Here is a 15,566-nt window from a genome sequence, read left to right as displayed (position 1 = left end):
CACATGCCTGGTGAACATGCTTAGGAAATGCGTTTTACTTGCAAACTTTCAAATTATTATTGTAATAAACAGTGACTAAAATGGATTTTTAAAGTTCTAACAGGTGTTTTGAGAGCAACCTTCATTCTGATCCTCTGAAGAAAATCATTTCACATTTTTATATCTGAAAAAAATATTTTCTTCTCAGACTGTAATTTTCGCTGTACAGATAACTGAATGTTTTTCATCTCATTGATCCTAGGGAGCACTCGTTATTTCTCTGAATGATATGGAGTTAGAGTATGGGATGGACCTCSAAAGGTCTTGTTTCTCAAAGCGGCAGCAGCTTTACCCAAATTATTCCCCAAACCTGCTTGTTAACAGCTCCAGCATTACAGCACACACAACATATAGATTACCTGGTACTTAAATATCTAAGCAGCTTAAGATGTCTTTTCTCTGATTTCTAAATGAAGTTCTCCCTGCTGAAATTTAGGTCCACTGCTATTGGTCCCAGCCAAAATGGACATGGAAGACATTTCTCCCTCTCTCCCTCTTCCTGCTTTTCCTTGTTTCTCCTTCCTTCCCTTTTCCTTATTTTTCACAGTACAACAGACGTAGGTGTGTCCGGTACCTGCTGTAACCTCCACGTGCTTTTGATTGTTTTTCTTTTCTCTTAAATGATGCCTAGATGTTTTTTCTCCTTCTGGTGTCTGCGCAGCCGATTATTCCCCCACTTTGAGATGATTTCTACTTTTCTATTTCAACTTTTTCTTTTTTTCAGAATTGCTCCCATGTATTCCTTTCTTGGKTTGATTTTGTGTGCAGATTTATTAGCTGCCTTCCTATTCCATTGACTGAGTAATTAATGAAAATATTGCTCATTGCAGTTCTGTGCTGCACCATTCCTTCCACGTGCCAGTGTTTGAACTATTGATGTATTAATATTGACTCAGTCTCACTGATCCAGACTATTGCAGCCTGCCTCCCTGAGGACACTGCCTTGATTCTGCGCTGCTTCTCTCCCGCTGCTTTACTGGGAACAGGCCTGTAGTCTCTGGCTTGTAGTCGCTTCTCCCTGACCATGAAAAGTTAGTCGAGAGGAGCAGGTCTTCTCCTTTGCCTTGTCCATTTTCTGTATCCGAATGCTGGCCATAGGAGAATTTGTCCATAGGATGTGTTCTTCCTTGTTTTTTTCCTCACAGATGCCCGGTCAGTCCACTCTTCCTGCTGACTCTTTTCTGCCAAAGTTTTTGTTGATTTTTTTCAGTTGGACAAACCAACCCTCAATCTCACTTAAAAAAAAAAAAAAAAATATAATTTTGGCAAAAATCTCTCTCATATAGTACTGAAGTGCCTCTTAGCAATTTTTTTTTTCCGGGTAGCTTTTGCCAAATGCGTTAATGAGAATAGTGGAGTGTTTTATCTTAGAGTGCTTGTTGGCTGCTAGATCCCATGAGAAGATTGTCTAGACCTGCAACTCAGCAGGGATGCTTTCTGTAAAGTTAGGAGATCTATTAAACTAATAAATGTCTGGGTATTTTGTATTTTAATTAGTTGCTTTCTCCTATTTAGGCAGAAGCAAATAGGCACCGATGGTGACAGTGCTTGTGAACATGAGCTCTGCTACTGGGTGGCTCCTCCTTCTCACAGGTGCATCTCAACAGCTGGGACCCTTCATGGGTCAGAGGGGCTTTTCAGCCAATGACTGGTCAAGTTTGATCAAATTRCAGAAAAGCTTGAGAAGATACTCTGACCAAAATAAAACTGCTTCATACAGAATCATAGAAACTGCCCACACCTTACCGGCTTAGTGACAGTATTATGCTCTAGCGCTAAAAGATTTTGAGTTTTCAGCTCCTTATTTCTTACTACAAAATTCTTTTTCTTTTGTTGAGTTGAAGTCACTGCAGCAGCTGGGGAGGAACAGCAATAGGATGTATCCTCACCTCTCTTCTTCCCGCAGAACTTCCCACTTTGAGCTATGTTTCACTTTTTGTTTTACAGGCATTTCTTGTTCAAGACTTCTTCTGGAACCACTCCGCTCTTCAGTAGCTCTTCCCCCGGTTACCCGTTGACCTCAGGAACAGTTTACACTCCACCTCCCAGACTGTTACCTAGAAATACTTTCTCCAGGAACGCGTTCAAGCTGAAAAAGCCCTCCAAGTATTGCAGCTGGAAATGTGCTGCGCTGTCTGCCATCGCCGCTGCAGTGCTGCTTGCCATCCTCCTAGCTTATTTCATAGGTAAGGCCCTTTTCTCTGTCTAATCGCACTGGTTTTGTTTAGGCTGTGTCAGCAGATCAAGACTCAGCTGGGAAAAGGATACTGAAGGTTTTTTTCATGCCTTTGTGTTCTTAGTATGGGGGAAAAAAGTTACGCTTCTTTCTACAAGTTGAAGAGAAAAAATATTTTCAAGTCGTTCTCACTGGCATAGTAGAAGTAAGAGCAAGAGTGATTCAGGTTCTTCATGGTGTAGCATTAACCATAGGTGTCCRTTACGCATATTTCATCTTGATTCATGCAAATAGAGCTTGAAATAATGATGATTTTGGTGATATCCTATGGTACGTTTTAAAAATACTTGAAAAATGTAACAGGTAGTGGACTAATGTGTGTACTGGAAATTACTTGGAGCCAAATTCAGATATTACTATAGCTTTTTTGCACTGAGAGGAAAACAAATTCATTTTGATTAACATTAGCTATACCATTATACGCCTAAATTGCTATTGGTGTTAAATCTGAATAGTGGCAATCCTGTTGGGTGCACTCATCTCTATGATAATCCATCTCCATCTACTTACTAAGTACTTTGTAGACACAAATACAGAAAGAAGATTCAAATTTGCATGTAGTTCTTGTAATCAATATATTAATAATGAGCACATTATGCTTGATTAATGTCTTTAATAATGACCGTGCTATAATTCAGTCTGTGGTCGTCTGAGAATTTTTTTCACATTTTTTTTTCCCTTGTTTTTTGTCCTCTTGTGTGAACTTTTGCTAAGTGCCCATGCCAATTAGCAGGGCATTTTGTACCTTTTGCAGAGCCTTCAACAATAGCTGGTTGGTAATGACGGTCTGCACGAGCTCTCTAGCTTCCCTGGAGAAGCTGCAGCATCATGGTAGCTTGTCCATATCGTGTGTGAATTCTTGCCAGTTGTATTTGGTTTTGACTTCATCTCTGAAACTATTTGTGCTGTTATTTATATGTTGACTACTGTAATCAGCTAGGCTTGTGCATTGGGCTAGAAAGTCCTAAAAATGCACTGAATTTTCTCCCTCTTAAGTATCTGCTYGGGTGATATCTGCCCCTTCATCCGATCTAGTAGCTGGCAGCCTGGGAGAGAGGAATATTCTGCAGAGCTTTTTCTGGAAATACAAGAAGCAGAACAGCAGAGGGTGGGTTAGCATCTGCATCCCAGGCTTCCCTTGCCTTTCTTTCCAAGGACTACTGCCAGGGATGCCAACTGCTGAGCAGAGGCTGTGCGTGGCCAGGGGGACTGTGCAGGGGACGGATACGTTGCAAGCCAGACCCACCACATCAGGTTGCATCTCTCCATGTCAAGAGAAGGATTTTTTAGGCCCCATAAACTGCGACTCTGCAGGATAGACTCTGCTCTCTAAAAAAACCCCTCCCTCTTTGCATTAACGAGCCTCCATATGTGATTAATATGTGATGGGAGTTAGAGAGCATGGCCTGGCTGCTGYGGTGGCAGTGTCCCTAGGCCAGGGCCCCCGAGAACCCCGCACGCTCGGAGCCGCTGGGACAGCCGGCCTGCGTTGGTGCCTCACCCTGACAGCAGCCTCGTGTGGCAGATAAATAACAAGACTGGAAAGCGCGGGATTTATTGAACTTGGCAGCCACCATGCAGCAGCTCCCTCTCTGGGTGCTTATGCACATGGGAGGCTGTACATGGCAAGTAAATGTTTTAATCACGTGGRTAACTTGGAAGTGATGGATTATACAACATAGGTTTTTGTGGTATTTACATTACTGGAAGCTAAAGCAAAGCTTTGCAACATGGTTATGTACTTTATACAGCTTTGTAGCATTTTTCCTTTCTTACTGTTTATGACAAGAAATACTTTAAGGCAGTGCGCTGCTCTTGAATAATTAATAAAARTTCTATTGCTTTGAATAATGACATGAGAGCAGCTTGGAGAGATGTTCTGGTCATTGTCTTTGCTGCGTTGAGAATGAGGAAGGAGCACRTGGGGAGCTGGCCAGTGAGCAGAAGGCAGGGTTTAGGAAGCAAGTGTTGGCTCAAGGACCAAGTCATGAGGCCTGACAAGCTTCACAGCATGCAAAGTAAAGAGTAAGTACTTTGAATAGTAGCTGTCAAAGCCAGAAAATAGGTACAGTTAATCCTGTGGATATATTTGATGGATCCTCTGTGATCATAATTTAGAGATGGAGATAGAAAAGAAAGAAAACTAAGAAGTTGTKTTGCCTGAGGTGCATAGGAAGACCRCAGAAGTGATGTGAGTCAGCTGGGCTCTCTGTTAACTAAGGGGAAGCAAGAGCTGTTAACATAAGCTGGGGAGCTGCAAGTCTTGGCATGAAGAAGGATCAAGATCAAGATGTGCTGGCTGAAGGGCTCTACTCCCTGAAGCAGTAATCCTTCCTCATGGATTTTACTCTCAGCCCTTCAAGAATGGGGAGCATTCTTCAGGTGCTGTAATGCTTTGCTACCATGCAGGCCCACAGAGAACAATTTCTTCCTCTCTACCTTTGCAGAGGTTGTGTGATCGGGGTTACATATGTTAAAAGTTAYAGTTGCAGAAAAAATATCATCAAAATTGGTGACAAATGGTTTGCTATTAGGTTTGTGAATGCTCTATGATCTGTGAAGATCTTAGCAGCACTAGTGAAGACTATTTCAGGGCTAAGTGAAAAATGCAATGCTGGCAACCRTAAAGTAAATTACATTGAAGAATGACTTCAAAGTTCTCATAGACTTTAGAGGTTCAAAATGAATTGTCCTCTTATAACAAAGACGTGGGAATTGAAACAGTTCGTTGAAAATATTTTCTGTGCAGGTTTAAATTATGTGGTTTTCAGAGGGCTGACAAAGGTTACGGGTGGCATGAAATGATTTCTAAATAGGGGACATTTAAAAAGAATTGTTTTTTCTTCTGTAAGATAGATGAGGATTTATACTTCAGATGAAAAATGCCACCCAACAGTTACACAGACTCTCCTCTTGTATAAGTCTGTGGGCAGGCAGGCACTAACCTCTCTGGTGGTACCATCTTTACCTACTGTTCCCAGATCTTGCTGTGCAACTTGCCCTAGCTGGCCCCGGGACATGTCGTGTGGTGTCTCTGTGGAGGTACAACATGTGCAGCGAGATGCTGCCTCGGCCGTGCAGTTCTGTACCAAATCCCACTTCTCTGGAGGAGTTTCTGCAGAAACTCTCACGCACATTGTTTCCACTAGGGTGGAAAAAAAGCAAGACAAGCAATTTTTTGGTTTGTTTTGATTAAAGGAAAAGTCAGAGACAAAAATCTGAGATAGTTTCCATGAAAAAGAGCCTTTTAAGATGTTTCTGTGGCTGAATGTATTATGTTAATGCCATACAAGAAATTCACTTCAGTCGGGTTTTTACTTAGATCRCAAAGTGCAACCTGTTGAGCTAACCCAGTGTTCTCTCTTCAGTGTTTCTTCAGTAGGACTGGCGTACATGAAAGCCTATAACTTGGTAATGTGGTAACTTTGCAACATCTTGGCAAGTTTCAGCACAGAGTACATAAATAAAATGGCACTAGGGTGCTGTCTGTGGCAGGTGTCATTTCCCAAAGCCCAGGAGTTTTTCCCATTATCTTGAGGAGCGCTTGAGGACCACAGAACTTATTCCAGTTAGGACAGGCTGAAGGTATTGGCCTGGCTGTAGAGCCTGGTTGCAGCAAAGTAATTTATAGTGTGTCAAGAGAAAAGCCAATACCGCATGTTGTCTTTGTCAGGGGGCTCACTGCAGAATTTGGGGGAGTGATGAAAGCATTTGTCATGGCAAATGGGATTTTAGGTCCTTAGATTCGTGCCAAACTTGAGGGAGGAAATACTAAAATAAAGAAGGAAGGAAAGGAAAAAGCAAGTCTCGCTGTATTTTACAGTAAAGATTCCTGCCTAACATAAGGTATCTGAATTTATGCTAGTGACTTCTGCCAGTCTGTCTTGGAGGGTACAAGAACATCTGGCCAGCAAAATGTCAGTACGTTAAAAAGTGATAATTTTGACTCCTTAGACTTTCCTTTGAGAACAATAGAACTATTGTTTCCTCTGGAAGGTGACAGCTGAAGTTGCTGCTCTTGAGATAGAGATGCTGAGCCTCGCACCGATAGCTGATCCTGCTGCTGCTGTTTTAGCTGCTAGTGTCGTGTGAATGAGCTGGGACTTAGGAAGATGAAAGAAAAAAGAAAGGCAAGGAGAGCAGCCCGCCCGCCTTACATCCTTAGTGTTCGCACTGCACAGGAAAACYACTATCGCTCATTCTCTTCTTCAGTGTTATTTGGTCTTAAAGACACGTGAGTTGTAAAAGAAACTTCAGTTTTCTGCATAAACTGCTCTTCTGCATTCCCTTCTGTGCTGTGTGAAATGAATCTCATTATTTGAAGAGCTGATTTGCCAAAGGCTGTGGCAGTTAATTAAGCAAATAAAAATTCCTTTTTTTAATTCCCTTATATATTGACATTTACAGCCCTGAGATAGCGGTGCACAGAACAAACGTGGTAAATTTCTTGCTATGAGAAAGCATCAGAGCAGGTGGTTTGTGGCAATAATAGCAGGTAAATAAGTGTTTAATGTATTCCGTTACCTTTCCCACAGCCACAAAAGTATTCATTTGTTTCTGTGACAGTCAAATAATGAAGGTTGTGAGGTTCAGGTAAAATGAGCCTTGGGCACAGAAGTCTCATCTTGCCTCTGCTCTGGATGAGATAATAATGCACCATGGTTTTCATAAACGTGCAGTCTTTAGGTGTCGGCTTGAGTTACTTTCTTTCCACAGATCTGTGAGATATTAACTTGCAGGAAGTTTCATGTTCATTCATTTTTTTTTTTTTTTTCTGTTAAAAGTAGAATGTGAAGATTGTGAAGCAGTGAAGAGTCCAGAGCGTTGCAAATGACACCGCTGCCATAATCACCTGCTGTTTGTTTGTTAGACTGGCTCCCCTCTTGGCCATCCACATGAAAAGCAGTTATTAATTCAGATGACTTTAGTGCTGATGTAATGCTGGTAGTCTTTCTGACTGATTCCATACATCTGGATTCATTAATACAGTCCACACAAATGGTTGCTTTATACATTATTTATTTTTGCTGCCTCTGATTTGTTTTTGACAAATGACAACCTACGTTTCATTTGATTTCTTGTTGTGTTTGTTGCTTTTTGTGCGACTTGTAGGGTCAGGTAAACACTCATTTGTCATATCCAGGCTTCACTGAAATCAAATATGTTAGATATTTTGGAAACTAGGACTCAAAGAAAAGGGAAAATTATGCCAAGTTGAAACCTCTGAGAGGTAGAGGGCATCTGGTTGCTAGTTGCCCTTGGCAGATTTCACTCAAAATGAGTGCAAGCTGGAGGTTAACAATATAAACCAGTTAAGAGCGTAMACTGATCAGCGTGTTCTTGTAGTGCACTGCTCGTGGTGCTTAAACTCTGGTTTGAAGAGCGTGGGTACCTCTGCTCGTGTCGCAGTGGCTTTCAGGGACACCCTGAAAGCCAGTAGGTCAGTAGGTTTTGCTGTGTGGTACCAGGCAGAGAAAAGCAGTAGCATTGTAAACTTCTCTGACATGAGCTCTGAGAAGAGCTTTTAAAGAATGCAAAAGTAAATAAGAATGCTCTGAAATGTTGGCAAGAGCAAAAGTTGTGTTTTGTGGTGTGCTGTTAGGGTTTGGGCTTTTGAGGGTGTTGTGGTTTGTTCTTGCAGACCTGGGTGTAGATGGCTCCCGGGAGATCCTTTCCGCAGGTCACAGTCCCCACAACCTGTTAGAGATGCTGCCGGGACAGGCGATATGAAGTGTCCTCTCTCCTCGGGTGAAGTTGAGCAAAGCCCTTATTTTTCACTGTGTAGTTCCTGGTGCTGCGGTTCTCAGATGTGTGTTGTGATATAGAGCTCTGGATCACAAAGGTGAGCAATGGAATGCAGCAGGATAGCAGTGGTTAGCCTAGAGATTTTTGAGAACCATTGTTTATACCTGGTGGTTTAATTAGTAGTAAAAYGATCACTTGTGTGGTAGCGATTCTTTCTTTGGAGCTGCGAGGGCGCCTTGCTCAGTGGTGCTGCCTGCCCGGGTTAGAGCCAGGTTTGGAGCCCCAAAACTGCTCCCTTACACCCGTGCAAGTAGGGACTGCTCTGAAATGTGCTTAGGAGGGTAGGATTTCAGCCTGGCATCCCGGCAGGAGGCAGGACAGGGGGCCAGCAGAGATGAGCGGCTGTTTTTTGGAAATCGGGCTGGGAGGAGAGAARAAAAAGCTCAGAGACAATTTAGCAGGACGTGCTTTACAACCCGGCCAGGGTACTGACGCGAGACCGTCTTGGAGGGCAAGGCTGATGGTGAGGATTACATTTTGCTAATATAATGCTAAGCCAGATATACCTATCAAATATATCTGTGGTCTTTTTCTCTGCAAAGAGCGTTCAATATCAATGTGAAACGTCTCAGGTCTCCCRAGGGAAATACTGCTCTGCCAGATGCTGTTTATACGGATATCAGCGGCTGATCATTTATGGGTTCATTTGTACAGATTATTTGTTGCTGTACTTGTTTGACTGTATTGTTTTGCACTTCAGTACACTAACAGATTTTCTTCATTTAAGTTAGAAGAACGTGTTTTCCCTGAAGAATGTGACTTGATTTGCCGAATGAGGAAATGGCAAATCGAAAGATGTGCAATGGATTTTGTAAGTGTCGCTAACGTAACTCTGTAATATTCTGTAAGCCAAGCAAAACCACAAATGAAAATAGCTAAGCTCACTAAAGAGGCAAGAATATATTCAAGGAATTTGTGGGAAGATAATATATAAAAATGAGAATTAAGTGTAAACGGTGAAATAATAAGAGAGGACAACAGCCTACAGAAATTACAGAGGGGGAAAAAAATGAGCGTTGGGAAGAAAAATGACACATCACTCTATGAAATGACAAAAAGCCGTCATTCACTGTTTAAAATCATGTGAGGAAATTGCCTCCTTTTGGTAATCTAAAATATGTTTGAGAGAGTTCCTTTCAGCTTTCAGACTCTGATGTGCTGTAGTCCTGCTGCATCGCGCTCSCACCTGTCTGCTCAGTTGACCACTAATGTACAAAAAATCTCTATGCGTGTTGGACCTTGGACTTCTGGTCATTAACTTTGAACACCTAGCACATCAAATCCATGTTATGTCTTGCTTTGTGAATAATGCTCTGTACAGTAATCAGGAAAAAAAAAAAAATCTGTCTTGGCAAATCTGTCCAATTCCTTTCCTTAATTTTGCACTTGAGATTTGGGCTCCAAGGATTGTAGGACAAGGGATGTCAGGAGGCCCAACTCCTGCTCAAAGCTGCTGAGTCAGCTGCAAAGTCCAGCGAGGTCTTGAAGACCTCCAAGGATGGAGGCTTCACAAGCTTCCTGGGCAGCTCATTCTGCTACTTGTGTCTCCTCTTAGGAAAATACACTCCCTTATGTCAGGCCTGAAGCCCATTCCAGCCTGCGGTTTATTCCAGGGGCAGCACAGTGAGGAGGATACCCGATTGCCCGTCTCCTGGCCACGCTGCTGCTCAACGAGGCCCCGGTGCGAGCGGAGCAGCTGCTGGCCCTGCCCGGCTCTCGTCCGCCACGAGCCCTAGGACCTTCCTGCAGAGCTGCCCCAGCCACGCTGCCCACCCCGGGCCACTGCAAGGGCTTATTCCCATCTCCGGGAAGTGATTTGAGGCGCTTGTGTGTGAGTTATGGGGAGTGCTGAACTCTAATGGACATGTGCTGCTTTCATGGAATTTCAGTGCATGTTGGTCTTGTAGAGAGCAGAATCCGACCATGATCAGTAGCTGATACCCAAAACCCATTTTATTGCATAGGCAAAGGGTGCAGGGAGCTTTCTTCTTGACAAACACGTTTTTGTTATCACGTTTTGACTTGTATGTTGGGCAGATGTAATAATTGGAGAGTAACTGTGGAACAGCACTGTGGGGTTATTGGTGACTTTATCTTGACTATTACCAAATAATTAGTAGGAAAGACAATTGGTTGGTACGAATATAGTTCCTGAATGGGAAAGAATTTCATTTTCTGATACTGACCTTACAGAACCTTCCTAAAWCTTCAAATATGCTCTAGGGTTGTTTGTTGGTTTTCTGATATGTCCAGATTTATCCTGCTCTGTCACATTTAATTTTTAAAAGCTAATATACATAATGCATAACAGTTCTGCAGTTAATTTAATTTTAAGCTTTTTTTTAATTTACTGGTTGGTTGATCAGCTGATTTCTTCCAACATTTTTCTTKCTAAATACTTTCTGAGGAAAGTCTTAGAATAGAAGAAGCGTTAATGTGCTAATGCCTGCATGGTGGAATAGTTTCCTGGTTGACCTGATGAGAACATTTACTCTGCCTCCGTGGTACTGCATTTGCTTTGTAGGAGTTGGCTTAGATTATTAGACAGGTCTATTTAAAAGGTCATTAGTCTGTTGTGTACACAGTCCCAGCACCAGTATGTTAATGGTTGTTTTGCTGATATCTAAGTTAACCAGTTGTGTCCTCTGTTAGTTTTGAACCCTTATTTTGTGTATTTGCATCTTCTCCTCTCCGTAAGGTCAGGCGAGCTGGTTTGATCAAAGGCGTGTGGTTTATCAGCAAATCCCCGTTTTGTTTGTGACAGTTGGGAATCTGCCTTAACAGCATTGRAAGTGAGAGGGTAATGATCTCTTTCATAGAAGAAAGGAGATTTATTCATTTATTTTGGTGAGAAAGTACTTGTTGCTAGAAGATTTTCATGTTTGAGGAATCATAAAAACACAGAAAGTAGAGCTTGATATGCTGAGAAAATGAATAGGTGTTAGAAAAATCTCAGGTATACATAGCAAGTATACCAAGGTAACATCAAAGCAGATGTGAGCTTGCACCGTGTTGGGTAGTCTATGGTTAATGCAAAATACCTTAAAATACCTAGTCCTTCAGTGAGGGAGGTGGAAGCGTTTTCACCGCACACTTTCCGGCAGCTGCCAGACCAGGGCAGTGCCCTGGAACGTCGCAGTCCGCTTAGCTCCCAGCACGTGAGCCTGCCCCGTGTCCCCTACAAGGGCCTTCCCACGAGATGTGCACGCTTAGTGCAATGCAGAACCAGGACCTAAAAATACAGGTAAACCTCTTAAAATCAGGCACAAGGCAGCAACGAGGAGCATTAAGAGGAAAGCAAGGCCCGTAACGTTTGTTAAGCCAACAGTTCAGTTCACCTGTTGATTCTTTAATTGTTTATGCACATGATACCCTCAYGCCTTTCTACCTCTTGAGAGTCCATTAATCACTGAAAACGCACATCCAACCGCATGATAAAAGAGAAGTAAGAGCTCTTAATGGAGCTGCTCCATTAAGTAAGCAAGAAGGGAAAAGCTCAGGTGATCCTCAGATTATTCTTATTCTTACACGGGGAGTTATTAATTTATTTGACATTTTCCTGGCATTAAGTAATGCTATTGTATTTATAACCTGGATTTTTTATGAAACTTGGAAACCTAAAGTTCTTTAACAGGGGTCAGGGATGTGGGGTTTAGCTTCTCAAGAGTAATGGGATGTTTTTCTCATCAGGATTTTTTCTGTACCTCTGGAGGCTTCCTGAAATCTTACAATAAATAATAGAAAAAATAGTGATTTAAAACCTAATTTCTAATACTAACCAGACCTGGCTGTCCAGATGAAGAATAAGCTTCAATAAACGGCAGACAGACGCGAGCCTCTTCAATATGAAGAGTAGCGAGGAAGCAGAAATAGAAATGGGTTTTTCATTACATGAGGGATTATGCTTGGGCCAGAAATGCCAAATATTCCGTGGACCGCAGCTGCACTTTCTGTCTGCACTTGTATTAGCTGGTAATAGTAAAACAATGATGTGATGGTAGGGACAGCTATTTGTTCGCAGAAATACAGAAAAGTTGTTTCCCCTTTCCTTGCTTGGATTGCCACATTGCACTCCATGGCCTACCTTAAACCTCAATCCTTTTCTGCAACAAATGAGCTACAAATGAGAATATAGAGTCTCCTTGAACGCCACCTGAGTGGGCACCGGCTGCTGCTGCTGCTTTCTCCTAGCCAGGTTTTTCTGCAGTTGTTGCAGTGCTCTTTAGGCAATTGGGGGGCTCGTTACTTGCTAGTACAACCTGGGTCGTTGCAATCCGTGAGGCAACCATGGCCGAACGTTGCCGGTGGGCCTGAGGCTAAGGAAACTCTGTTAGAGACACTGGAAGTGGTGGATTTATAGACTTGGAGAAAAGAGCACTGTGCATCTCACTCCTTGATTGGGTTTCTGTCGTCTGCTCAGCAATAACCACTGTTGCGTTAGCAAAGAGACTGGAGTGGTACGAGATGCAGCGTGGTGAGGGAGGTTTTACTCAGTTTTACAGTGCAGTGTTTTTCAAGGGAAATTACTGTAGTTCAAAAGYTGCAAACTTCATATCCTCTTTCACGTTTTATACAGATCTTTGACAGGAGTGTTTTTATCTTTTGCTTTAGGAGAAATCAAGATTTAAGGACATATAATACACGTGATTCTCAACATATTTACTGTTTTATTTTTCCGCTGCCACAAATTTCTGCATTTTCTTTTTCTATAAAAATATACCATAGGATAAAAACAGCCTGTTCAACTCTATTTCACTGTGCTATGAAGTATTGTTTTAATATGCTGTTTGACTTCATGAAGTGAGCATTTGTAAATTGCTCATGCTTTGTTCCATATTTACTAGCAGAAGATTGTAAACGGATAGAATAGGAAAGGGCTCTTAAACACAGCATGATTTGCTTAACGTTGGGTTCTAGCTCATGGCATGATAGATTATATAATAGATACATTGAAATCGTGGGAGGCTGTTTTGTCCTGGCTGTGTGTGTGTGTTTGAAAATGTGCAGTTTTGAATGTGGTATAGGGCAGAATTGAGCATTGGAGAATTCCTGGATTCCGCCTGGAAGGCTACCTGCGCTTCAGCCTGCACTGGCAAAGGGAGACCTCGCCTTTAGGCTCCAAGAGTAGGGTTTTGCAGCAAGTGAGTCCTCAGAGCAACGCAGCTGAGCCTGGCTTAGGCCATGGGCAGGTGTAGCTCGCTAGGACAATTCAGAGTGCTGGTTTCCTTCCAGCGCTGCCCTTTTCAAGGTCCCAGCGAGGTGGGGAAGGAGGGACAGGGTGCTGTGACCTGTGCTTAGCCCTCAGGCAGTGTCYATGTGGCCATGGCCATGGTGTGGCTTCCCCCAGCTTGGTGGCTCTCCGCACAGCTTGGGAACTCGGCAGGGCAGGAGCAGCACACGCCTTGGGACTGTGTTTGTGAGGGGCTGTAGGAGACATCCCTGTCTTTACCTGTCAAGCATGGAAGTGATCCAGATCATAGATCTTAGTTCTTTCTACTAGAGTTGTCTGAGGCAAAGGTCAAGACCCAAAACTTAATGGTGTTCATAGGTGAGTTAAGTTGGTTCGGTTCTCAGTTACCTCTTGTGTRCTTGGAGCAGATTTCGGGTGCTCTCTGTAAACAGCTGCAGCTGCCTAGGGCAGCCTGGGGCCTCTGCCGGTGCACAGCGGGTGGAAGAGGCAGGGCTTGAGCTGATTTCATCCTGTTCTTTTTCGCTAGTGCAGTCGTCATTCTGAGTTTGTGTAGTGCACTTGTTATAGCTGTATACAACAGTTTCCTAAGGTCAGCACKGAGGGGTCTGACACATGCAGCAAACACAAAATATCAGCTGATCACCAGTAAATGTTTGTGTAGATGCTTTTAGCCCAGAAGCTGCAAGTTATCTTAGCTTGGTACTTGGTGGCCTCAGATCTTACTGTCTTGAGAGCCAAAGGTCTGAAGTGAAATGGCATGTGCCCTTAATTGGGGCTACAATTGGGGCTACAGATTATGGGGAGTTGGGGCTGCAGATTATGATAAGGACGGATTTCTGGTAGATCGAATTGTAGTACACGTTTCAGTAGTTTTGCTGTTTGTGTCTGTGTGGGTGTAGAGATATATAGAAATCAATTATGTTTGTAAATTGATCATTTTACTGATTAATTTCACCTTTTTTGGTGGTTGCTGTGTGTTACTAAAGGAATTTATTGGCAGCAGAGCACAAATGATTGTAACTTAATATTACTGTAGAATGACCAAATGACGAAAATCTCATAAATATTTCCCCTGTTTTGTAGCTTGCTTATTTTGTGTGTTAGTATTTTACCTCAGACATRTTCTTGACTGTATTCTGCCATGTGCACCCTTGTGAGCCTTGCTGGAACCGCACCTCTAAGTCAAGTCAGGAATGGGTGACATGATCACAGTTTGTGTAGGCTTTTCTGCAGCAAGGAAGGAGAAGCTTTTTGTCCTCGTGAACTTGAAAAATAACAACAACAACAAAAAAAGAGTAGCTGAGGCAAGTAACTGGATGCACTTTGATTTTATTTGGTGCTGTTCACAAAATCCCAGGGTGATTAATATTTTGGACTAATCTAACAGATGTTGGTAACTGATGCTTGTAATGAGTTACAAAATTGTACTCTTTTATAATCAGTAAGATATTTTGTTGTGACTTAGACCTTTCTCTGTTATCAATTCAGGGCAGTGTCTTGCACAAGTTTTAGTATAACATACGTAAGGTTCCTTATTGAGCAATAAATCTGGATAAAGGCCAACAGTTTTACCCCTCGATTGGCTCTGCAGAAAGCTGCCATTCCTTGTATATGTTTTCCTGAAAGAGCGCGCTGGGAAAATCTTTAAGTAATAGAGCAGTTTGTCCCAGTGTTATGAAGCTGGGACCAATCCCTCATTTTAACGGTATGGATTTAGAAAGAGCCCTTGGTTGTGCACAGCTCCGGCTGACTGTTCTCCAGGCACCTCTAAAGCTTTAGAGCAAACCTTTCCCTCCGTGTCCCCAGCCAGGGTACGGCRCAGCTGCCTGTGCACTCGTAGAATCCTTACGGTTGGAAKGGACTTCTAGATGATCAAGTGCAACCCCCCTGCACCCTCGGGGCATCTCAGCACGAGTGGGGCTCCCCTGCGTCCCCMCTGGTGCCAGGGCATTGGGTTTGGAGCATCCGTGTCTTCCCTGYGCTTGGCGGCGGTGCAGCCACCGCGCCCTGTCTCTCTCCGGCACCGTCAGTCTCTTGTATGAGGTTGCACGTTCAAAATGGGCTGTGATGCTGCCCGAGGGAAACCAATAGCGCCGGTGTCCCAGGCACAGAGGAGCAGGTGGGGCTAAATCCTGCTATTCCCGTAGTAAATCTAGCTGGAAATGGGATACCCGGCTCCTTCACCTGCGGCTGAAATAAAGCAGCTTCCAGGACTGCCAACGGAGCTCCCCTGCCCTCTGCCTTGGGCTGGCCGGCCCTGGCTCTGCCGCTGGAGCGGTTGATAGGTTCTTTTTA

General features: G+C 43.2%; 1 protein-coding gene across 1 annotated transcript in view; it reads left to right on the top strand.

Moving 5' to 3' along the window:
* The window catches only part of TENM2 (teneurin transmembrane protein 2), a 183,223-nt gene that overhangs the window by 40,706 nt on the left and 126,951 nt on the right, over window positions 1-15,566 (top strand). Inside the window, exon 3 of the mRNA XM_026035681.1 lies at window positions 1,987-2,225. Coding sequence (XP_025891466.1) covers window positions 1,987-2,225 — 239 coding nt within the window. The remainder of the gene's footprint in view (window positions 1-1,986; window positions 2,226-15,566) is intronic.

This window comes from Nothoprocta perdicaria, unplaced genomic scaffold (assembly GCF_003342845.1).
Source record: "Nothoprocta perdicaria isolate Ctin4 unplaced genomic scaffold, notPer1 scaffold_165, whole genome shotgun sequence".
Taxonomy (NCBI): domain Eukaryota; kingdom Metazoa; phylum Chordata; class Aves; order Tinamiformes; family Tinamidae; genus Nothoprocta; species Nothoprocta perdicaria.
This window is presented reverse-complemented; position numbering and strand designations above follow the sequence as displayed.